Below are 25,400 nucleotides of genomic sequence, written 5' to 3'. Positions count from 1 at the left end.
TGGGACTTTTTGGTTTGGATACTATTTATTTTAAGTTAACAGTACAAAAGGAGAGGGCTCTTTCCACTAAAGTTCCCTTCCAATGACAAACCCCAGGAATATTTCAAACAGTCTCAGGAGAGAGTCTCACAGGAAACCTCCACCCAAAATCTAGAGTTCCTGGCCATGTGTTCCTATCTTATTCTCCCAAATAACAGTAGTTCTTGTTCTGGTTCTGAGGAAGCAAGCCGAAGAGGGGCTCTTGGGGAGAATATGGCTGGAGAAGAGCCACATTCGCCAGCAGCAGCTCACAGTGGGCAGAGATCTACTTACCCAGGCTCCAATAGCAGCCCCCTCACTCTATTGGGCAATGGAGTCTAGGGCCCCAGGTGCCTCCCCCACCTTGCCCCAGTAAGTCCTGGCATTTTCCCGCCATACAGGCAGCAACTGTCTTGCAGTCTGTCTCACAGTTCAGTCCCATAGATGGCTTTGTGACGTAAATATTCCTCTAAACACTGAAGAACATTATCATCCACCTTTGGGTCAAACTTGTTGGCCAAGAGGTGATGGTTCTGAAGTATCCAGTGCAGGTCCCCAGACCCATAAATACAGACAGCCCGCTGGTGGACTCCTGAACAAGGTGTGTACGGCGCCCCATCCTCGATGTCTCCCTCATGGTCCTGCCACTTGGTTAGCCTTGCAATAGCTCTCATATCTGAGAGGTCAAATTTAGGGTGCAAGGGAGCTGATCCAGGCATCCAGGAGGCACGCTGGAGGGTGGCCCAAAGGTGCTCATCAGGACTGTAGGTGTCTTTTGCCCATTCGATTAGTTGTTGGGCTTTGGTGTTGTTTAATACATGTTCAATGAAGTCTCGAGAAGCCACCATGTAGGCATTTCCAGTAAACATGGTTATGTTATAAGGCGGAGGGGTCTTTCTCTTGCCGGTATTGTACAATGTGTCTTTTATCTCATAGTGATATTCCCAGCGAAACCTTTTATGTGGGGGTGGTACCTCTGACTCCATACTGTTCTGCCCATTCAATAGCTTGAGGGCCTGGACCATCTCAGCATTGGTCTTGATGGGAAAATCTGTCCCACAGGTGTTCAGGAGGTATTTCCATGGCACGGAGCTCTGGACTAAGTCTTCCATGCAGTTCAGGTCAGCCTGCACCCTGGACCAGGAAGCATAGACCACTGACACCAGCTTACTAGCTATAAAGACATTTGGGAAGCATGACACAATGGCCCTGACTGCCTGCTTGAAAGTTTCTGGGGACTTCTGATCCACGTGGACACAGTATATGTTTTGAGGGGTGTACACCGCGCGCAGCAGCCTTTCAAAGTTCTCGATCTTCTCATGAACCACCATGGAATACGCGATGGGGAAGTCGGCCTCTTCTTTACTCAGCGAGAACTGTATGAATTTCCTTTTGGTCTTGAATTGCTCACAGTCTGCTGTCATGCTAAGGTAGTCGGCCTCTGTGAGAGGCTGCCGCTTCTTCTTAATTTCCAGGTTATTCAGCAAAGCCTGGATCACTGCGTTCTGCTCCCCTCGAGTGACCCCGGAACAGTTGATGGACCTTTTTGCTGGCAGCTTCAGGGTCTTGTACAGGAAGTCCCTGCAGTGCTGGCTTTGAAATTCCTTCGAGTTAAGATCCACGACATCAAAGTCACACTTCAGTCTGAGGGACAGTTTCAGAGCAATGACGGCCAGCAGCATGTAGCAGCCCAGGGTCCACACATGATAGCGCCAACAGAGCTTCCTACATGAGATCATCTTCGCAGGGGGGGGACCGTCCAGCCTTGCCCAGCAGAGGAGGTCGGAGGACTTGCTGAACAGAACAAAGAACTTCTGATTAAAAACTAACTAAACATCTTCCCAGCAATGTCCAAACTGGTGGCAGAAGAGATTGCTTCTTTGGAGAAACAGCTTAGCAAAGATCAGGCAAGGATCCCATCCACCACGCTTGCTGAGGGAGACTTAGAATAGCCCTAAAAAAGCCAGACTGCCACCAGAACCGGCTCTACCCTTACCTCTGGGGAGAGGGAAGCCAGAGCCAGGCCCTCTGAGTTAAAGGTGCAGTTAGCTGGAGGAAGTCCCCACCCTTCATCCCTTTTCCTTCTTCCCAACCCTTGAAGCCGTAGAGAGAAATTTTATCTGGGGTCTAGAATTTCTGGGCTTGGAAACAAACGTGAAATTGACTCTATCATCAGGTTCTAGAATCAAGTCTCTTGAAAAGGCAACCCTTGCTTCTGTTTGTTAATCTCTGTGTTAAGACTCCCCTCACCCTTTAGCATTCAATACTCAGATACTATTAAATAGTCGGACAAGGCAGCACACACCTTTAATCCTAACACTCAAGAGACAGAGGCAGGCAGACTTCTGAGTTTGAGGCCAGCCTATCTACATAATGAATTTCAGACTAGCCTGGGATACATAAAGAGACCCTGTCTTCAAAAAGGCAGTGGGGTGGGGGAGATATAAAGCAACTCAATGTTATCCAAACATTAACAGCAGTCAGTCAAATTCTACATCAGGTTTAAATATATCTCTCCACAGACGTGAGCATGATTGTGCACACAGATCATTTACTGTTGTCTGTGAACGAGATTTACACTGTCCCATTTAATCTTCACAACCAACTAGATCACTGGGCTTATTTTATGACAGAAAAACAGAAACCGAGTATCTAGCAAATATCACAGGTTAAAAGACTAGAGAGATCCCTCCACTCTGCCTTCCTGAGTCTTTCTCTCTCTGAGCCTAATGCTTATTGCACAAACCATACTTGCCTTTTAAATACAACACAAGGTATTGAATACCATCAAAGAAAACCAGACTTACAAGGGAAGAAAATCTCAAAAAAAAAATTGAAAATATAACACATCCTTCCAGCAGGTTATTCTCCTCTGTCTCCTCTCTTTGTGAACATAAGATTGTACCCTCTTCAGTAATAACTTTTTAGGGTAAGATTTAGGAAGAAAGAAATGAAGGACACCCACCTTTTCTAGCTTCTTGGCTGCTCAGGGGAGCATTCTCCAACGCTGTGAGTCTGTGGACTGAAGGCTAGCTTGGTTCTGTGTAGATAAATATTAACAGTACAACCCTTCCCTCCTTACCTTCCAGTATGTATTTGTTGATGTTCACCAGACATCCAAAGAGCGCATCCAGCCTCCTCTTAAACCTATGCGAAGGAGAGAGCACCAGGTGCTTCTGTCACTCACCTTTGGACTTCCTGATTTCAGAAAGGGGAGTGAACTTAGGTAAACCATTCAGGTCTGTATTCTCAAGCACGAATCATTCTGGGAGGTGAAGAAGGCAGGGGGAAAAAACCTGGCTGCATCTGAGAAAGCAAGAAAATATTTCAGCCGGAAGAGCCCAGTTTCTGCCAATGCATGCCTGCCCTGACACTATTCACCAATGCAAGAACTGCCAGCCCTTTTCTCTCCCACCCAACACACAGATGTACCAGGCTTCTTTGATTTGGAAGTAAAAATGTCACTCTTCGTGTGCCTGCAACATCTCAGGAGGCAAAGACACTAAAAATAAACAAAGACTTTTTTTTCTTATTTTACACACACACACACACACACACACACACACACACACACACATGCACACCCGAAAACCAGTTCACCCTTGAAAACAGTTCCTGCTTAGTCAAGAGGAAGAAATAAAAAGATACAAATTAAAAAAGAAATCAAATTTCCTGTTTTCAAGTGATGCCCCCCTACACATTCAAGACCTGAAACTCACAAAGGAGTAAGACACAAAATCAACAACAAATCAGGGGCTTTTCTATGCACCAACAACTCATTGTGCAAAGGAAGCCAGTACCAATCATAACAGCCTCAAAAACAAACAAATCAGTGCAGAGGCAGAAGCTGTGGAGCTCTATGAGTGCAAGGCCAGCATGGGGAGGGGAAAAGGAGGGGGGGGAGGGAGAGGATGGGGGAGGGAGGGAGGGAGGGAGAGAGAGAGAGAGAGAGAGAGAGAGGGGGGGGGGGGGCTAGGGTTTCAGCACCAGATGTATGCGAGAGGGCACAGTTAAGAAACTGCAGATAGGCTGGAGAGATGGCTCAGTGATTAAGAGCACCGACTGCTCTTCCAGAGGACCCAGGTTCAATTCTCAGCACCCACATGGCGGCTCACAGCTGACTGTAACTCCAGAGTCCAACACCCTCCCTCACACATACATGCAGGCAAAACACCAATGCACATAAAAGTAGAAATAAGTTATTAAATTTTAAAAATAGAATTACTTCTTTTGTAAAAAGGAAGGAAGAAAGAAAAGGAGGGAGGGAGGGAGGGAGGGAGGAAGGAAGGAAGGAAGGGAGAAGAAAAACTGCTGCCATGACAGCTCCATGGTGTGGTTAAGGGGAAGGCTTTTTATTGTACATAAGAGAAAGAGAAAACCTCCAAAATCCAGAGCAGAGAGAAAAGAAAGCAGTCTGGACATGGCCATGACAAAGGAAATAATTAGATACATTTGGAAGAATTCAGAGCTAAGAAAAACTAACAGACTTTTTGTAGAGAAAGGTGAATAGCAGGGCAGAAGAGAAAATCTTGTTCCTTTTTAAAGAGGAGGGAAGCCTGGGGAGATGAGAAGAGAATATATAACACGTCCTTGTGAACAGCGACCTAGAGCCTGGAAGCCAGCATGGGCTTGGATATGCAACCACGGGTATGTCCTTTCTGCAGAAGTAAGGGGAAAGACTCCTGTTGGCAGATTTGAATCAGGCTTCACAAGTTTCTGAGGGATGCTGGCTTTTTAACTAACCATCAGGAATTCTTCTGTAGTCCATCCAGCTTGTGCTCAATTCTAGACACGGGATAGGCTGACGCCTACATATGGGCTGACTGAGACCTAACACTGAAGAAAGAAAGACACTTGGAAATAGAAAGAAATACTTCACATGTTTAGCAGAATATCGACAAAATGGCTCTTTAGAAAAATGATCTACAAATTCTTTGAAATCTTCATCTAAACCTGAATGGAATCCTAAAGAGAAATGGGGGAGAGCTCTAAAATTTATATAGAAATACAGAATACTCCAAATAGCCAAAGCAATCCCACAGTGAGGAATAGAAAGCTGTACTAGAAGTCTCGAGTACACGGCTTCAAAGAACACTACAGAACATTGTGACAAACCTAGCATGCTCCTAGCATGAAAACAGACACACAAAGCAAGGGAACAGAAGACTTAAAAATAAATCTACATTGATCTGGGTGTGATGGACACACCTTTAATCCCAGAGCACTGGAGGCGGAGGCAGGTGGACCAGCTTGGTCTACATAGCAAGTCCCAGTACAATCAGGGCTAGATAGAGAGACCCTGTCTCAAAACAAAACAAAAAAAAAAAACAATAAAAACAACACTAAAATTATAATCTGATTCTTGATAAAGGGGCCAAACACATGCACTGCAGAGAAGACAACCTCTTTCACAAGCAGCACTGTGCAAATACCATCCCCCTGTGCAAAAGCCACCTCCTGTGCAAAAACCATTCCATCTCAAAGCAGGTCAGATGCCTTCCTGCGAGACCTGAAACTCTGGAACTACTAGGGGAAAACACAAGAGCACCCCTTCAAGGTTTTGGAAATAAGACCAGAAACTGACAAACAGGACTACATTAAAAAGCTTCTTCGTGGGGTCTGGAAAGTTGGCTCAGTTGTTAAGACTACTTGCTATTCCTGAAGAGGACCAGAGTTTGGTTTGGATTCCAGCACCCACAGCTGCTTGTAACTTCAGCTCCACGGGATCCACTGCCTTCTTCTGGCCTCCAAGGGTACCTGTACTTACATGACTTACACTCACACAAACACACACATATACATAAAAGAAAAATAAAACTTTAAAGGGGTTGCAGAGATAGCACTGGGTGCTATTCCAGAAGTCCTGAGTTCAATTCCCAGCAACCACATCATGATTCACAGCCATCTATAATGAGATATGGCGCCCTGTTCTGGCCTGCAGGCATACGTGCAGGCAGAACACTATACATAATATATAAATAAATCTTTAAAAATAAAATAAATCTTTAAAAAGAAATTCAGCAATAAATAATTCCATCAACAGATGGGCAAATGAACTTAACAATTTTTAATTAAGAAACACAAATAGCCAATAAATGCATGAGAAAATGTAGCCATTCCTTAGCTATCAGAGAACTGCAAGGCTTTTGAGATTCAATCTTACTCCAGTCAGCATAGATAGCTATTTAAAAAACAAAAAGGCAAATGTTGGTAGGGATGGTGAACCCTTGTACATTTATAGTGGGAATTAGTCCAGCCACTATGGGAATGAGTATGCTGATTTCTCAAAAGAATAAAATGGAACCTCTATGTGACCTAGTTATACCATTTCTGAGTATCCACCCGAAGGTACCCAAGTCAGCTTACCATGGAGATACTTGCAGACTCATGTTTATTGTAGCACAGTTTACAACAGCCAACATAAGGGATCCACCTAGATGCCTATCGATAGATGAACAGAAAAAGAGTTGGGTACAGCATGTTTAGTCTGTGTACTCGGGCACGGGGAGGGGCTGCAGAACAGGGGTTTATGATTGTGACAAGGGGCTATAAGGAATTGGAAGGGGAAAGAGAATGTGGGGGAAACATGGAGTAATACATGAATAGGATCGAAATACATTATAGATACATGAATTGTCATAATAAAACTCTGTACCTCGCACAATGCTCAGTAATTTGAAAATATTATTTGTTCAAAGTCAGAAGTCCCTTCTGTGTGCCTGTGGTGGCCGTAGGAACCTGTAGGTCACAGAACTACCCACAGCCACCCAGAGTAGATCTCCATCACTATGACATCTGACAACAGTGCTGCTCACAGTCTGGAGAACGGGTCACACTATGGGATGTTGTGGTTTTTGCAATAAAGGGTGGGCGACATCTCCGAACTGCTGACATTTGCGCCACCCCCAGCTACCCCTAACAAAGGTTCCCTGGCAAATATACGAAGAAAACAACTGAATGTAAGGAATTTATCTAGGACGTGGGGAGTACAGATCTGCGGTGGAGTGCTTGCGTGGCATATGTGAAGTTCTGGGTTCGATCACCAGTACCCCCAACCCCAAAGGATCTAGGTTTAAAGTAATAACGAATATGGGGGTGATATTCAGGCAGGCGCCATTGGAAGTAGCGACTGCTTTACCAACTCCTTGGCTGGAGAAATCAAGAAACGGAAATTTGCCAAAACTGAAATTTGGATAGAGAGCTCCTAGAAGCTTAAACTCAGACCTCCGAGAAAGGGCCATTGCTCAGCTAGAGCTGAGGTTGCTGTCTAAGCTCAGGGACCCTAGACTGAGATCCAGACCTCTTAGAGGCAGTGGGAGTCGTTCCTGTGAACTGGTCATAGTGCAGGCACAAAAATAAAACGAACAGCCTCTAAGAGGTCAGCAGGCGTTGACATGGTGATGCTCACAGAAACAGGAACTAGGAAGAGAACCGGAAGTCCCTCCTCCGGTCTGGCTAGTTCAGCGCCTCCTACTGGCAGAAGCTGCCAAGCTGCTACTGGCAAACCAGACTGACTTCTGACCTGCCGCCAGCATCATAAAAAAAGGTCTGGAGATACTCACCTCATCTGAGAAGATAAATTGTACATTTCCACTACTTTAGATGCAGGGAACATATCTTTGTATGTTTGCTTTTTCTGGTCTCCTTGCACTTTATGACTGGTGATGGAAACCCACCAGAAGCTACAGAGGTGTGTAGGGCTCCCAGTGCCCCTCCTATCACTGGCCTGGTTCTCTGGGGTCTGTCTTCTTCCAGCTTCTGGGGTCTTTATTCTCATGATGTTCTACTGTTGGCCTGTGGAAATCTCTGGGGCAAAAAATACTAAAACATAAACATCTGGCTCCAAAATCCAAGTCTAGAAAAATCTCTCCAATATCTGTGTAGATGTTTTTTTCTCCGATAGTCAGTCTCCTCTAGTTCCTTCTCTCCCATAAAAACTTGCATTATAGAGTCAATAAAGGGGACATAATTTATTCTTAAAAAGGTATCCTTGTTTGTAAAATGTATGTGAGAATCTTGTTAGCCAGTTTTGGGTATATTTTGTAGAAATAATCTGCATGTTAATGGCCCCACGTGCAGAGTAGTTAAAATAAGTGTAGGCCTTGGCTGAAGAGGCTGGGTCTGAAGCGTTCTGCTGCTCTCTGCCTGCAGGAAATGCCTGTGCTCTGGTGACAGCTCCCTACAGCAGGTACTAACATCTGAATTTTAGCCTTGATGTTATGACTTATTTTTTTTTTAGATTTTCTTTTCTATGTGTGCATGTGTTAGGGGTGTGTAGTTGAGTGTAAGTGTCCAAGGAAGTCAAAAGAGGGTGTCAGAGTCCCCCCGGAGCTGAGTTCCAGGCAGTGGTGAGCTCCCAAGCCTGAGTGCCGGAAGCTGAACTCAGGACTTAAGCCAGAGCACTGTCTGCTTTTAACTGCGGAGTCATCTCTCCATCCCCTAAAGATTTTTTTTTGTAATTAAGTGTATGTACGCATGTCTGTGTGTGTGTGTGTGTGTGTGTGTGTGTGTGCACTCACATGTGGGCGCAAGTGCCCTGAGAAGCCAGGGAAGGGTGTTAGAATCACTCCTCTGCAGTGGGAGTTACAGGTTGTTCTAAGATACCTGACGTGGCTGCTGGGAACTGAACTTGGTTCCTCTGTAAGTGTACGCTCTAACCACTGAGCCATCTCTCCAGCCCCTGCTGTAAAGATAACACGTGTCAAGAGCTTGGTAGAGGAAGCCTGACACTGGCAATCCCTTCTTTATCAGTAAACTGGCTTCATTGTCAGCCCACAAAGACCAAATTTAAGCATAGAATTAGTCAAGAAGGGTACAAGCAGCATTTGTGAGTTGAGACCAGTGGTTCTCAACCTATGGGTTGCAATACCTCTGGGATTCAACCAGCCCTTTCACGGGGGGTCAAATAATCAGATATCCTGAATATCAGATATTTATGTTATGATCCATAGCAACAGCAAAATTACAGTTATGTCATAGCAACAAAAGTAGTTTTAGCGTGAGGATCACCCCACTATGAGGAACTGTATTAAAGAGACACGGCATTTGGAAGAACCACCACTCTAGACCAAGCTATAGTACTGGAAGTTGTGATGGTGAGGGAAAAGACCCAGAATTCACCTCCCTAAATGAGCCTGGAGGGAGTCTTTTAAGGTCCAGAATGACATGAAGGGACTTAGGATCTTTTCAAAAATACGATGGCACTTACCGCTCTAGAGTGTCTGAAATGGAAGCTGCGTGTGCTGAGTGTAAGGGCAGGGGCTAAGTTCCCCACTGGATTGCCACTCTGGTCCTGGTTATTGTTGTTGGTTTGGTGTTTCAAGACATAGTTTCTCTGTGTAGCCCTGGCTATCCTGGATCTCTCTCTGTGGACCAGGCTGACCTCGACTCACAGAGACCTGCCTTCTGGGATTAAAGGCGTGAGCCACCACGCCTAGCCTGGGGCTGTTTTTTGAGACTCTTCCTAGTCAGACTCCAAACTCTTACCTCTCCTTCCTCAATTCAGTCTGTGTGTCAGGGAAATGGCTTTGAATCCACATGTGATGTATTTCATCAGTCTATTTCCATGAGAGTTCAAGTTCCAGTTGTAAAACGCAGGGCCAATGGGCCAGGAGCATTATGGGGGATCCAGAAAGACAGTGAAGTTTAGTGCTAAGCTCCTTAGGGTCTTAGGAGACACCACAATACCAACAGAACAGCAGCCAAGAAGGGCCTAGGCACCAGGATCTAAGCAGTTGGAACTGAATTTATATATCAGCAATTGAGCTTTATATTTATTTTGTTATAACAGCATTTATGTTGGCCAGATGTGAGTTTCAGGGTCATGGTCCTTGTTTCCTTCTGTTCCCTCTCAGAACTTAGTCATAGGCAATAGAATTCTGAGGCTTTTCCGAACAAAACGGATGTTTGCAGGGTGGGTCCTGAGGGTCAAGGGTCATAAGTAGCAAGGGGAATTGCGCTTGTCTTTACAGAGGAGACTGTGACTCAGAGAGGCAGTACCTCAAGCCAGAGAATCGGCAAAACCAAGTTCGAGTGTTGCTGATTACACTGGAGCTGGAATTTTCAAGAGGGGACGGATGATGAAAAAGATGCTTTGAGCTCAGATCATAATGTCTCAGGGCAGAATCCCTAGCCAGAGAAGTACGTAAGAGACCCAGTGAGATCTACTTTGTTTTAGGTGGAAAGGCAAGATGTAAAAGTCCTAGCTCGGGGCTGGAATGGTGGCTCAGTGGTTGAGAGCGCTGGTTGATCTTTCAGGGGACCTAGGATCGATTCCCAGTATCCCCATAACAGCTCCCAAATTGGCTGTATAACTCCAGCTATGGGGATCCAGCGTCCTCTTCTGCCCTCTTTGGGCACTGCACACAAATGGTGCACAGACATATATTGAGGCAAAATACCCGTACACTTAACATTTTTTAAAAGAAAAAAGAAAAAAAATTAAAAAGAGCATGCCCAGTTGCCCTTTACTCAACATCAAGGGCGCCTGGCTTCTGCCCCACCCTCCACCCTCTGTAGGCACTCAACTCTCTCCACTCCTAACACGCCACGCCTAGGGTGAAACAGGAAGCGCGTGTTCATCTCAAAGAGCACACAAGAGGAGCCAGGGAAGCAAGAGAGTGGTTTTGGGTGGCACGATCCAACCAGCTCCTTCTTGCTGTGTTCTCTCCAGGGCCACGTGTTTCCTGGGTCACAAAGGGCCTGTTTTCTCCTCTCCATCTTCCTCCCATGCTGCTCTGCACCCTTCCCAGCAGCGCCTGTTGTTCTTGCATCGTATCCGGTGGCCGCTACAGTCCTGCTCTTCCTGCCCTCTCGTACCCCTCCTCGTACTCTCAGGGGCTTCCCAGGACAGTGACCTTGTGACCCTGTTTTGCCTTCCCCACTAGAGACCAAGAACTTGGTGGTGATGGATTTGCCTTGACTGTCTTGGGCAGCTGTGTCAGCACCCTGGGAGAATAAGCAACATTTTAAGGCCTGGAAGCGTAGCTTGTTGGGAGCTCTAGGAATTCAGAGACAGAGGCTCCCCGAAGCAAGCCATTCTTCAAAAACTTGGAGCCAAACTAATTGTAACTAACGCAACATTTAAGGGATCCACTTTGTTTAACAGACTTTTGTTTTGTTTTGTTTTTCGAGACAGGGTTTCTCTGTGTAGCCTTGGCTGTCCTGGAACACCCTCTGTAGATCAGGCTGGCCTCAAACTCACCGAGATCCACCTGCCTCTGCCTCCTGAGTGCTGGGATTAAAGGCATGTGCCACCTCCTAAGCCCTCCACCACCTCCCTACTTAACAGACTTTAAAAGACAGGGTCTCTCTCTTTCTCTTTGTAGCTGAGGCTACCCTAGAATGTTCCACCCTCCTTCTTTACTTCTGAGTACCGGGACCACAGGTGTGTACCTCAATGCCTGGTTCTGAACCAGCGTTTTCGGAAATCTCCTGAAATGGGATTTGAAGCCTTGTTAATACTGACACGAAGTTGACTTCTCTGGGGAAGCAACCTTCTGAACAGAAGCAATAGCAGGTGATGTGGACTGTGGATCCCTGCTCCGTCCCTTTGTCCACACCTGTGGCCTGTAGTGCTACTTGTGGAGGAAGCTGACAAGTTTGGCAGAGCTAAAAGACTGATGAAGACAGTCCTTGTCCCAAAGGAGCTCGGAGTCTTTCTTGCAAAGCAGAAACACTTGGAAACAGATCATCGCAATGCCATGTTTGCAGAGATGTGCACCGGGTAGGATGGAAGCCCAGAGGTGAAGAGTGAAGGGATATGTGAAAACATAAGTGCAGGGAGGGCAAGATGGCTCAGTGGTAAAGAGGCTTGCCTGACACCTGAGCTTGACTCCTGGGGCACACATGACTGAAGCAGAGAACTGATCCCGGAAAGCTGTCCTCTGACCTCCACCCAGGCACCATGGCAGAAGCATGTGTACACACACACACACACACACACACACAACATCATCTTTGTTGAGCAAAACTGACCGCTGTGCCAACTATTACATGGACAGAGAAAAATACATTAAATGAAATAATATACAGTACACTTTAGTCCTGTTTTCATTTTTTTAATTACTATAATAAAATTCTGCTAATGAGCTGGGGAGATGGCTCAGATTGCTATGCAGACAGGAAGACTTTAGTTCAAGTCCCACATGGAAAAGCCAAGCATGGCCGTGTGTTCCTGCAACCCTACTATTGTGGGTCAGAGGCGGGTAGTCCTGGGAATTCACTGGTCACCCAGTCCAGCCAAAACGGTGTCTGGTTCAATGAGAGAACGTGTCTTAAGGATAAAGGGCAGAGAGTGATAGAGGAAGGCACTATTGTCTCCCTCTGTCCTTCATGTGCATGCACACAGCTGAACACATCTGTGTGCTGCACCACACACACACACACAGTCACACACACACACTCACACACATGCACACACACTCACACAATGCATACACACACAGTCACACACATGCACACACACACATGCACACGCAAGTCACACACATGCACACAGTCACACATATGCACACACACATGCACACAGTCACACACACACATTCACACACATGCGCACACACAGTCACACATGCACACACACACATGCACACACACACAGTCACACACATACACACACACTCACACACACAGTCACACACATGTACACACTCACATGCACACATGCTCACACACATATGCACACTCACATGCACACACACACGCGCGTACGCACACACACATACAATCTTTTCAGTAGCCAATGAAGGAGGTATTTCTAGCGCTCTCTGGGGTCATGGGTCCAGCCTGCGAGGCACCATCACGGAACCCTCCCGGTCCCTGGACAGGCTGTAGTTACGGCAGGTGTGCTGTTATAGTGAGGACAAACAAAGCCTGGCCTCGGGTCCACACAGGACAATCTTGTTATGTCTGGGTGGGGTGCAGAGGGAAGGGGAGCTGGGAGCGGGAAGAACTGGCCCCCTCTCTCATCCTCTACACACCTGTCAAGGAGGTACAGGGTGGACTTGTGCTGGGGGAGAGGTCACGCACACTGACCAAAGTCCTTTTGTTAGTTTCTTTTCTCAATGCTGACACAAAATACCTAACAAAAGTAACCTAAGGAAGGAAGGGTTGTTTGGGCCACCAGTTCAAGGGTACAGCCCATCACTATAGGGGGTATGGCAGTGGAGCGGGAGGCAGTCAGTCATGTTATATCCGTGACCAGAGAGCAGAGAGATGGCGCTCAGCTCACTTCCTCTTTTATTCCGTTCAGGACTCTAGCGTATGGGATGGTGTCCCCCACATTTAGGATGGGTCTTCCCAACGCATTTAGCTTCATCTAAAATCCCTTTCACGGATGTGCCCAGACATTTGTCTCCTTAATGATCCTACATCGTGTCAGGCTGACAATCCATATTACCCATTAGAGATTTTGTCTCCAACTTGCCTTCAAGTACTAGAGCTTCAGATCAGGAGCTGTGAGCCTGACCTTGGAGCCACAGTCCCTGCTGCAGGCCTCTCAGGAACCTCTGGAGAGTCAACTGACATGTGACCATGGTGGGAAGCTAGAGCTCTGGTCATGGCCCCTGGGCAGCTCAGGACACTCTTCCTGCATTGGTCACCTTACTTATTTATGGCTTGCAGGAATGTGGTGATAAACATGCCACTGGGTTATAATAGCCCGCAGAGTGGCGGCAGGCAGAGAGGCAAGGAGCAATGAACAAACAATTTGGGGGCATATGTGTATTGGTGACTTTTCTTACCTCTGTGACAGACATTTGTTTAGGCTTCCAGTTTGGAAACTATAACTGACTTGGACAGGAAGGCATGGTGGCTGGGTTGGCTCCACCTGTGGTGGTGGGAGCTTGGGCACCACTTGTTCACATCTCGGTGGATCCCAGAAGAACCCAGGTCAGAACCAGAGGTAGATAACACCTTTCAGGCCAGCCCCTGGAGGACCACTTCAGAACATTTCTGCCAGCTGTTGAGACACATGCAGAGGCGAGGAGGGGCACAGTTCACAGTCAAACCAGAATGGTGTGGGTAGTATCAAAAGGACCAAGAATTCCTGTAACCAGGTGACCTCCATGGGGAACTAGAGATCCTGAAGGGCATCCAGGCAAAAGGAGGTCCGTACCTGACAGGGAAGCAGATGGCAGCCAGGCAGAGTGGGGAAAGGACCACCAGACTGCAGGCCTAGTCACACTCCCTTGCCCTCAAAGCCACTCTTCCTTTCTTTGCCCCCATGGGTACTACTGCCTTTTGTCAGTTTCCGGAAGTAACCAGGCTCTTTCTCAATACTGACCCTCATTTTGGACCAGTCTGCCTCCTCTGAGCCCCAGGGTAGGTTGTATTTCCACTGGTGGCCCTGTCGGTGTTTCCTAGGCTATAGGCTGTCTCTTTCCAGGGCTTCTGACTCTACCAATAAAGGTTGAATTGTATAACAGTGTGTGTGTGTGTGTGTGTGTGTGTGTGTGTGTGTGTGTGTGTGTTTGTCAGAGAGAAAGGGGGGGGGGCTGGGGATCAAATCCAGGGCCTCTAAGTGCTCTGTCCATAAACTTCACCTGCTGCCTACAGGTCAGTTTGGAGGCATCTTGTTGTCTCTCCCTCCCCCAGTGGTCTTGGGCTGTGCCCTGCCTGACTCTGTAGAAAGAAAGATCAAAATGTGGCATCTTGCACTACAGCCCCTGCATTTGGGAGGCTGTATCAGGATTGCTGTTATTTCTAGGCCAGCCTGGGCCAGACAGCAAGTTCCAGGGGAGTTTGAACTATAGCTGGAGAGCCTATCTCAAAGGAGAATGAGCAAGGCCTGGCAAGATGGCTCAGTGAGTAAGGGAGCTTGGCTTAAGTTTAATCTCCAGGACCCACCTGGAGGAAGAAGAGAAGAGACATCTGCCACCAGGGACCTAGTGGGGGACGTATAACCCTGCCCATAGCAAAGAAAGCAAACAAATCTGTCTTAATTGACATAAAAGATTTTATTTCCTCATTAGGAACTAGTTTATCTTGACCAAACTGAAACAGCACCTTGTATGTTATTTAAGCAAGATATTCTTTGGGCTCTATGTTCCTGCTCGCAACGAGGCTGACACAAACTTACTGTGACCTGCGTAATCACTCCAGAAGTGAATGGCACAAAGCAAGTACTGAGCTGTTATGACATAAGTTGGGTGGAAGTTTTTAATTAAGGATTAACTTGCTTGTTCTCTGTGGGAGAATAATAAAGGAGAGGGGAAAGGAGGAGGAAGAGAAAGAGGAGAAAAGCTAGGCAGTACTGTTAGTAAAGGAAGACAGAGTGTGACTGGGAGGTCAGAGGGAAGGGAGGGAAGCAGAAACACAGATGAAGGGCAAACAGGATTAAGGATGGGAGTACTGGGAAAGACCAGCCGCAGGAACAAAAGAGCCAAAGCTTTCCAAGCCGGAAGCAGGAAGGAGCCTGGGGTCGAGCAATGGGGGCCTGCCCTGCAGGATGTTGACTGGAGTCAGAAAGCCCCTAGCTGTTGGCACCCCTTTCTTCAGGCCTGTTAATGAGAATCTTGCTTATTGTGTACTTCCCAAAAGGAAACGAATAAGGAACCAGGTAATATCCAAGCCCAGTGTCACTCCAGGAGACCCTCTGCCTGCCGTGATTGGTCACCTCTGAAAACCTGCATTCTCGGACTGGGGATAAAGTGCAAGGCTAGATCGCTCCCATGGCGTCTGCAAGGCCATGAAAGGTCCAGCCTTAGGGTCTGTAGAAAGAAAACTGCTGAGCTCGTTCAAGATTTCCACTCCCTCCATGTGCAAAACCAAACTTCTACCTGTGAGCTGGAGGGACTGCTTCCTTCTCCTCACGCTTTGATCCTGCTATCCTACATCTTTGTCCCAGCCACAGTTTTAGAATCCTTACGTGACCTCAGAGAAAGAAAATGTGAAGGACCAGAACCGAGAGGTCTCCTGGGGAGCTAGTGCTAGTGCCGTAATCAGCATGGGCATGAAAGAGTGAGCATAAACAGATGAGCCATCCTGAGGATGAGAAGGGGGAGGGCTGGGAGAGGAGGACTTGTGCGAAAGCACTGCCCGGGCCTTGAGATCAGTGCCCAGCCAGAAATAAAAAGACACTTGTAAAATGTGACTTTCCCCAAAGTTAAAGCTATGACTTCCTGCATATTTACACCGGGCATGCCAAAGGCTGACTCAACTTACTAAGGAATGAAACAAGTAGTTAGCTGGTAGGACTGGTTTCAAAGCATGCTGAGAAACTGGATGTCTGTGGACAGTTATAGAGGAAAGTTCCTAGGTCAGATCCCAAACTGATAAATCTCCCGCAGGGTGACACAAAGGCAATGCTATCTGGTGAAATCTCTTCCGCTGGGCGGAAACCATTTGCTTCCCTAGCAAACAAGATTTAGAAGTTAACATGGAATTTTACTAAGTGTGAGCCTCAGTGTTAGTCAAAACTAACAGCAAATACCAAGTCATACAAAAGCATGTCTTCCAAGGTCAGTGGCTTCCCACGTGGGCAACTGCACCTCCCTAAGTACATGAGACGGAGACATTTTGTGTCCCAACTGGGGACTGGAGGGGTTATCTAGTGAGTGGCCCCCATGGATGATACTAAACATCACACAACAAAGGGGACAGCCCTGACAACGAAGAATTTTCCAGTACAAAAAATTCCACTAGTGTAATGACTGAGAAGCCAAGCCCTGGGCAATCAAATTATCTTTCAGGGATTTTTTTTATACCTTTCTTTTTAATTATGTGTCTGTGTATAGATATGTGCATGTGAGCATGGATGCCTGAGAAGGCCAAAAAAGGGTGCCGGATTGTAACTGGAGTTCCAGTGCTTGTGAGCCACCTGATGTGGGTGCTGGGAACCAGGCTTGAGTACTTACAAGACCAGGTCTTAACTGCTGAGATGTCTCTCAAGCAACCCTAAGGGACTAGGAAAGACCACCTCTGGGGGCCAGTGAGATGGCTCAGTGGGCAAAAGATCTTGCTGCCAAGCCTGACAACCTGAGCTAGATCCCCAGACTCCGTCTGGTAGAAGGAAACAACTGACTCCTATGAGTTAGTTGGGTGTTTCTAGGTTCTTGGCTTCTGTCTTAGGGTTTTATTGCCATGACACCATGGCCACAGCAGTTCTTATAAATGAAAACATTCATTGGGGCCGGCTTCCCATGGAGAGGTTTAGTCCATTGTCATCGTGGTAGGAAGAATGGCTTCCCACAGGCAGACATGGTACAGGAGAGTAGCTGGGAGTTCTACATTTGGATAAGCAGGCAGCAGGAAGAGAGTGTGGCACTGGGCCTGGCTTGGTCTTCTGAAACCTTTGAGGTCCACCACCAGTGATACACTTCCTTCAACAAGGCCATATCTCCTAATAGTGCCACTCCCAGTGGGCCTATTGGGGCCATTTTCATTCAAACTACTGCAGCCTCTTAGCCAAAGAATTGAAAATAAGTGTTGGAGGGAGAGGGCCTGCTTGTTCGTCCTGGTCGCCAGGCTAACTTAGCCCTGAAATAACCACACAGAAACTGTATTATTTAAAACACTGCTTGGCCATTAGTTTTAACTTCTTATTGGCTAACTCTTACATCTTAGTTTAACCCATTTCTATTAATCTGTGTATTGCCACGTGTCAGTGGCTTACCGGCTAAGTTTTGACAGCATGACTTACTCTGGCAACGGATCCATGGCGTCTCCTAACTCTGCCCTTCTTCCTCCCAGCATTCAGTTCAGTTTTCCCTGCCTACCAAGTTCTGCCCTATCAATAGGCCAAGGAAGTTTCTTTATTCATTAACCAATGAAAGCAACACATAGACAGAAAGACCTCCTACACCAAATAAAGTTTCACACAGATTGGTGAAAGAAGCAGAATAACGTTATAAATGATAATACAGATGAGAGAGGAGTACTCTCTCAAGATTGAAAGGGGTCATGTGAGTAAGAATGTTCAAGGGCTCCAGGCTATAACCTGGGATCTCCTTTTACGGGGTCTAAAGCAAGAGGGGGGGCTGGTTGCTAAGGGCCATAGTGGGAACAGCTTCTATTTTGATTGACATATTAAATAATATATTCACTTTTCCTACTGGGCATGTTCCTTCCCATATTGCATCTGATTTTAATCATTCACACACATAATCATCATAGGCCTAGATGGTAAATAGGGAATACTCCCTAAAAGGTGACTTAGAGGACATGGTTTTGCCTCACTGCGTATGCAGAAAAACTATTTTATGCCAGATCAGCCTGCCTGTTCTTTATACTTTTGAATGGAAAATGACTAAATTTTATTGTTACCAAGGACAGAGAAACTTATACTGTTTTTCAGAGATGGAAGTACGTATAATTGGATGCCTGTTGGGGTAGAGGAGGTTCTGAGGTTGTTAGGTGCATTGTTTAGAGAAGGGTGTGCATGCATATACACGCAGGTGAAGGAACTAGGTTTCCAATGCATTGTTATAAGGTGTATGGGTGTGTGTATGTCTATGAGACCCAGACTCAATAGGGTCCCAGTCTAAACTATGCACACAAGCACACACACATACACACACACACACACACAAAAAAAAAATTTTTAAAAAAGAATATTCTTGGGTTGTAGAGATGTCTTCTTTTAGAGCCCTAGAAACTATGGTAAAACACCAGGTGGATCTGGTGACCTGCCTGTAATCCCAGCACTTGGGAAGTGGAGAAAGGTCATCCCCTGTAGTTGTTTGTGTTTGGTTGGGGGCTTCACCCCAGCTCCTAGCATCCATTTTGGAATGTTGGGTGGAAAGCTCCATTTCAAGCCCCCTTCCCTGGGAGTTGCCTCAGTCCAAACTCTACTTCTGAGAAAGCCCTCCCCAGGGAGGGTCAAGACCACTCCCACAGGATATTTAAACTGCTCCCCCCAGAGACTGGTCTTTTTCAGTTCTCCTTCCCTCCTCTCCGTGTTTTCCTGGAGGACCACCCAGGAGCGCTGGCATCCATTAAACCTGCACTTTCCCATTATGCAGAGACTAGACAACAAATGATACAGCTACCTCTCCAAGGACTTGAACATTACACCAAATTTTTCTTTACAGAATCCCTTAAAGATGCCTTCACCCCCAGACAGCAGGAAGTAAATTTAAGAACACAAGACTCACATTCCCAAGAGGTGGAGCATCCGGTTTTTAGTCATTCAATAGGTTATGGATATTTGTCATCATTTAGGGGGGTTGGTTACAAGTTGTTATTGGTAATGGCCAAAAAAAAAAAAGCTGAACAAAGGAGTTTAGATTAAAGTTCTTGATTTTAAAAGGAATACTGGAATAGAGATATGATAGGATATAAGAATAGATTATTGAATCCACTCTAAAAAGAAATAAGGGTGATATAAAAATAGGATTAAAAGGTAGATTATTGAATCTATTTTTAAACCAGAAAAGCAATTACTAGTTTTAAGTATTTTACATTGATATGGATTTTTGTATGTTGATACAAATTTAAGATTATTTTGTTAGAACATATTGTACATACATTTCTGATCTTGTTCAAGGTATTGTACCTATACAGCTTTTTAACAATGTAATGCAAATTTCTAATACTTGATAGTTATTATTACCAACTGCTTAGGATAATAAGAAAATGCAGGTTAGTAATTAGTCAACTATTACAATTAAACTTGTAGTCACACCAGGTATGTTTTCAAGGTCAAACAGAGATATATTTTAGATAGACAGGTCATCTTCAAACACTACAGAGATAAAGAGAATATGGCATTTAAGATGTTAAAATAACATAGGTTCTTCTTTTTCTTTTTTTTTTTTAATGACAATGAGACATGTTTATTCCTGGCAGCACCAATTTACTTCAGAGAAGATGATGGACATTGAAAAAACACCACACGGGTTTACTTTCTTTGTAGCAAAAGTAAACCACTGGGAAAGAAAGGGCCCTTGCCTTGACTGCTGACAGCATGCTGTCATAATTGGACAAGCAGGACACAAAAGAGAGTGACTGCCAAATCTTGCCAAGACAATGCATGACAGTCCTTTAAAAATTCTGCTTCATAGACAAGTCTGTCAAATATTCTATGCTTTTAAGCCAAAGATGGATGCCCCCAAATTGCAGAGGAACCTTGGGTGACTGTCCAGACAATGATTTCTCACATTTTTTAGAAGTCACTCGTTTGCACTTCCTGCTTACTCAGTTAATATTATTTCCTTCTTGGGTCTCTGAGGGAGTTAAAGACTAGATAGTTAAAGTTTTCTTTGTTTATCAGACCCAGAAAAGAAACTCACTAAAGAGGTGTAAAGTGTATAAGATTGAGAGATATCAAAAGGTAGCTTGGGATGGTAATGCAAGTTATAGAAAGTGGATTGGGTACAAGACTTTGAACTAAGATAGGATAGATAATGGAGTATTTTCTCTGAATTTGTCAAATGCAAATGGACTAAACATTGATATATTTATTGCATGTATATATTATATATAGTTACTGTACCTACTGTATACATTTTTCTTTTATTAGTTATAGTCTTTTTTATTTTAGACAAAAAGGGGGACATGTGATATTTTGTTTGTGCTCTAACAACTAAAGCTTACCTGATGATCAAAGTGTGGAGCTAGCTGCACTAGTTAGCCATAGTGGCCAAGCAGTGGTGGTACACACCTTTAAATCCCAGCACTCAGGAGATAGAGGCAGAAGGATCTCTGTGAGTTCAAGGCCACCCTGGGTTACACAAGATTGAATCAGTCTAAAAGATAAATAGAGATCATATCTTTGATCCCAACACTTGGGTGTCACACCTTTAATTACAGTACTAGGGACATGGAGTCAGGAGTGATATGGCTGGACAGAAAGAGAAATATAAGGCAGGAGGAGACAGGAGCTCAGAGCATTAGGTCTGAGGATTCTTGGAGACAAGATCTTGCCCACTTTGGTCTGAGGATTCAGTAGAGATAAAAGGTCTCTCTAGTGCTGGCTCTTTTACTTCTCAGATCTTTCAGCATTTACCCCGAGAGCTGACTCTGGGTTTTTATTAAGACCAATTAGAATTTGTGCAACACCACCCTTTACATCTCAGCGCTCCTGGGTAATAATAAGAAGCATTATTGTTATCTAAGACAAGTGCTGCTGAGGAAAGTTTTCTAGCCACTGAGTATGGTTACTTTCTGCTTCCATGCATTCTTAGGTACCAATGGCCCAGAACCTGCTTGTGCTCGCTCACTCACTCGGCCTCTCCCTCTCTTCTCTCTCTCTCTCTCTCTCTCTCTCTCTCTCTCTCTCTCATCTATCTATCATCTATCTATCTATCATCTCCTCTTGACATCAGCAGTGTGATTTGGGGGTCTTAATAATACCTGGATCAACCTTACTAGACCTGGATGGAAGTGGGTGGTCCTTGGACTTCCCACAGGGCAGGGAACCCTGATTGCTCTTTGGGCTGACGAGGGAGGTGGACTTGATTGGAGGAGGGGGAGGGAAATGGGAGGCAGTGGCAGGGAAGAGACAGAAATCTTTAATAAATAAATAAATAATACCTGGAGCATAGTCAGAATTTTCTATTTGGTTGCACTTGGAATAGCCTTGAAAACAGCCTCCTGCTAGAAGTCAGTGGGCGTGTCTAACAAACTCATGACCAACTCCTTGGTGATGGCCTCTCCCAGTACGTAAATCAGCTGGTGGGAATGTCATCTTTCTTGCAGTTCTAGGGACTGTACATGTTCAGCAAAGCATGACCAGTGGGCTACTTTTCCAGAACTATGGAGTTTGATGGATTAAATGTTTTTGCTTTAGTAGGTAGTGCTGGCTATGTGCTGAGTTTTATGGCCTGAATGGAACTTCCATCATGGAGTCAGTTGTGCTAAGGCCTGGAGGCTTACTAAGGTCTGGGGGCCTGCTACCTTCTCCACACTTCTCAAGGATAACCCGTTCCCAAGTATGTCAACCTTCAGCTAACACGAGTTGTCCTGACCCGAAGCCTCAGAAGCTTACCCTTGTCCTGTGTTACTTGGGTTATGTCCTCTAGGCTGCCTTGGGGAACCACAATCTCCCATCTTTACCAGCTCTTCTGAATCTTTCACTAGCTAAAGAGCTGCTGAAGAGAGCCGTGCCCAGAAGAAGCACTACTTATATTTGGTGGTAAAGATGCAACCTCTGTTCTGGAATCCTTCCTAGTTACTTGGGAGTTGGGAAAATGAAGGTCAAATCCCTTTCTGAGTGGGGAAGGTCAAGTCTGAAAAGCCATCTTTCTTGAGAGGAAGCTGTAAGTCAGAGAGGATGCTGATGTGGAGAGGCAAGGATTTCTTCCTTCAGAGCAAAGGAGAGGAGAGACCTGGGCATCTGTGGAAGCAGAACAGGGAGGGAGGAAGCCTTTCTGTAATCCTCTGGCTAACCCCAAGGCTGTCTTTATTGGCTAAAGAGCTTATGTCTTTGTGTGGGGCAGGGATGTTTGCTGCTTAGAATGAGTGTTTCATGAAACATCCTTCCTGGAAAAGTCTGGAGTGGGAGGGCTCCCAGAGGAAAATCTAATGCCAGGATGGACAAGCAGGCCTGAGAAGACTCCATATACACAGGGAAAGCCTGGCAAAACATTTATTTTCCATATACAGCCACAGATGATAGCATCTAGGTGAAATAAGATGAGTGACTCCTACCACCTGGAGAGCTTAGGGGCTTCTGGGTACCATGCACCTTTATCTCAGACACCTGCCCTTTTAAAGCTGCAACGGGATCCTGTTTCAGGATTTCTATCCCCGGCCCCTGAACCCCCATTGCATGTTATAGAATCTGGATCGCCTTAGGTGGTTCTTTTAGTTTGCTTTCTGTGATAAACACCATGACCAACAGTTATGTAGGAGAAGAAAGATAGGTTTGTTCCAGATTATAGTTCCAGGTCCACACTGAGGGAATCAGAGCAGGACTCAAGCAGAAACTACAGCAGAAGCTATGGAGGAATGCTGCTTCCTGACTTGCTTGCTTCCAGGTTCACATTCAGTTAGCGTTTTTATACAGCCTAGGACCACCTACCCAGAGACGGCTCTACCCACGGAGAGCTGGGCCCTCCCATATCAATCAATCAAGAAAACTCCTTTTAGATGTGGATACAAGCCAATTTGATCTGGGTAATTCCCCAGTTGAGACTCCCTCAATAACTGTAGACTGTGTCAACTTTACAGCAGAAGCTAACTACGATATTGGTGTTCTTAACTTACCCGGAGTGTCTTTGTATAGGTTCATTGCCTAAGAATGATGCATGGATGGATGGATGGATGGATAGAATGATGATAGATGGTAGATAGACAGATAGATAGATAGATGATAGAAAGATGAGATAGAGAGACAGGCAGATAGATGGATGAATGGAGGGTTTATGGATGAATGGACAGATGGGTGGGTAAAAAAAGAAAGGAAAAAGGTAGATAATTAGATGATAGATAGATAGATAGATAGATAGATAGATAGATAGATAGATAGATAGAAAAATAGATGAGATAGGGAGACATATAGATGGATGAACAAATGGATGGACAGATGGGTGGGTGGGAAGGAAGAAAGGAAAAGAAAAAAGAAAAAGGGAAAGAAGAAATAAAGAAAGGTAGCTAGGTAGATAGATATATGATATGATATGATATGATATGATATGATATGATATATGATAGACAGACATAAGCCAGGGAGATAGCTTAGCAAATAAAGCATTTGTCACCAAACGTGATGACATGAGTTTGAACCTCATAGTAGAAGGAGAGAATGGACTCTTCATAGCTGTCCTCTACTTTCCACACACCTGATATGACAGGCAGGTGTCCCCTGCACATATCCATGCAAGCACACACAATAAATAAATAAATCTTTTAAAATTAGACAGTTGAGATGGAGCAGGGGAAAGGTGGAGGAGAAAACAGGGAGAGAGGGACTTACTCTAAAACCTTGGAACACTCATTAAGGACAGAGAAATAGAAAACTTCACCCACTTTCTCATGACCACAAATCATTTTTGTCTTTTTTTGATCCACAAAGAGAAACATCTCCCTGCATATCATAGCATGAAGACTATGCAGGTTTGACCAGAGTGGATCACAAGGAGCTCAGCCTGAAGCTATCCCTGTTCACGTTGCTCACCCTTAGACACACTCCTGGACATTGAACAGGTGAAAGTCTTGTCTTCTGGGCAATGAGAACTTTGGAATGGATTGGTTTTAACTTATAATATGCTGAGGAAGAAAAGCCATAGAAAGCCTACATTTAGTTACTTCAAGATGCCAATTTGTTTATTTGGTTTCTAGACTTCTGCCTTCCTTACTGTTCTATTGCTGTCACAAAACGCTACTTATAAAAGAAAGCAGTTAATAATTTGAATTATGGTTCCAGAGAGTTAGAGTCATGATGGAGAAACAAAGACATGGTGGCAGGGACAGTTGAGGGCTCACATCTCAAAACCGCACACAGAAAGTAGAGAGCACATTGGGAATGGCCTAAGTCTTTAGTGATCTCAAAGCCCACCTTCAGTGACATACTTTCTCCAGTGAAGCCATACCTCATAATTCTCCCCCAACAGTCGCCAACTGGGCACCAAGTATACAAATGCTTGAGATATATGGGGACATCTTATTAAAAACACCACAGCTTTCTAGGACACCTGTTGTTTGTTTACCTTGTCTTCCTCCACAGCCTTGGCCCGGCTGAGGATCTGCACAGACAAAATTGTTCCTCTTCGGTGCCTTGAGCAAATATATCAGCCTTAATGATCTCCTCTTGGTCAATAGGAAAGAACTAGACAACCAGGGCATGGCCCAATCAACTAGTAAATTATAAGAGCAACCGTCTGCAGCTGCTGCAGAATTCTTCCTCTCAGCCCTGCCATAAAAACATAAAGGAAAGGAAAAGGGAGTAAGACTAAGCCAACACACACAGCATCCCTCTTAATCACTCCAGCTTGCTGACCTAGTACAACACTCTAAGCCGTCCTTCCTGATCTCCTTGCTTCATACGGCATGCCTCTCCTCCCAGCCAGTGTCAGTCCTTCCAATGTGGAATTCCCAACCCCAAACTAAATCTAATCTTTTCTTCTTTTTTAAAGAAAGGTTTATCTGTTTTTATTTTTTATGGTGTTTTGCCTGCACGTGCACGAGCCACATGCTTTTCACGTCTGTAGAGGCCATAAGAGGGCATTGAGACTCCTGGAACTGGAATTGCACACTGTTGTGAGCTGCCATGTAGGTGTGGTGAATTGAACCCGAAGATCCTCAGAAAAAATCTTAGTTGCTGTGAAGAAACAGCACGGCAAAGGCAGCTTGTTAAAGAAAGCATTTGATTGGGGGCTTGCTTAGTGTTTCAGAGGTTAAGTTCATCACCGTCATGACTGCGAGCATGAAAGCGGGCAGGTAGGCACGGTGCTGAAGCAGTAGCTGAGAGCTTACATTGTATCTGGGCCCTTGAAACTTCA

At 45.3% G+C, this 25,400-nt stretch overlaps 1 protein-coding gene across 3 annotated transcripts; it reads right to left on the bottom strand.

Moving 5' to 3' along the window:
* Positions 1–6: 6 nt before the first annotated feature.
* On the bottom strand, positions 7–24,811 carry Gcnt3 (glucosaminyl (N-acetyl) transferase 3, mucin type). 3 transcript variants are annotated; one of them, XM_041679445.1, is made up of 3 exons: positions 24,609–24,811; positions 2,984–3,165; positions 7–1,812 (listed from the first exon to the last, which is right to left on the bottom strand). In XM_041679445.1, exon 3 carries the CDS (start codon positions 1,755–1,757, stop codon positions 444–446), a length of 1,314 nt encoding a protein of 437 aa, XP_041535379.1. In that variant the 5' UTR covers positions 1,758–1,812; positions 2,984–3,165; positions 24,609–24,811; the 3' UTR covers positions 7–443. The 3 variants fall into 3 exon arrangements, with proteins under 3 accessions (XP_041535379.1, XP_041535380.1, XP_041535378.1); XM_041679446.1 differs by lacking the exon at positions 24,609–24,811 and adding an exon at positions 3,206–3,264 and having other exon boundaries at positions 2,984–3,058; XM_041679444.1 differs by lacking the exon at positions 24,609–24,811 and having other exon boundaries at positions 3,101–3,179.
* Positions 24,812–25,400: the final 589 nt, after the last annotated feature.

Source organism: Microtus oregoni, unplaced genomic scaffold, assembly GCF_018167655.1.
Source record: "Microtus oregoni isolate MIOR12 unplaced genomic scaffold, Mior012 000032F_ref0000030, whole genome shotgun sequence".
Taxonomy (NCBI): Eukaryota; Metazoa; Chordata; class Mammalia; order Rodentia; family Cricetidae; genus Microtus; species Microtus oregoni.
Note: the sequence above shows the minus strand (reverse complement) of the source record. Positions and strands in the feature narration are given on the sequence as shown.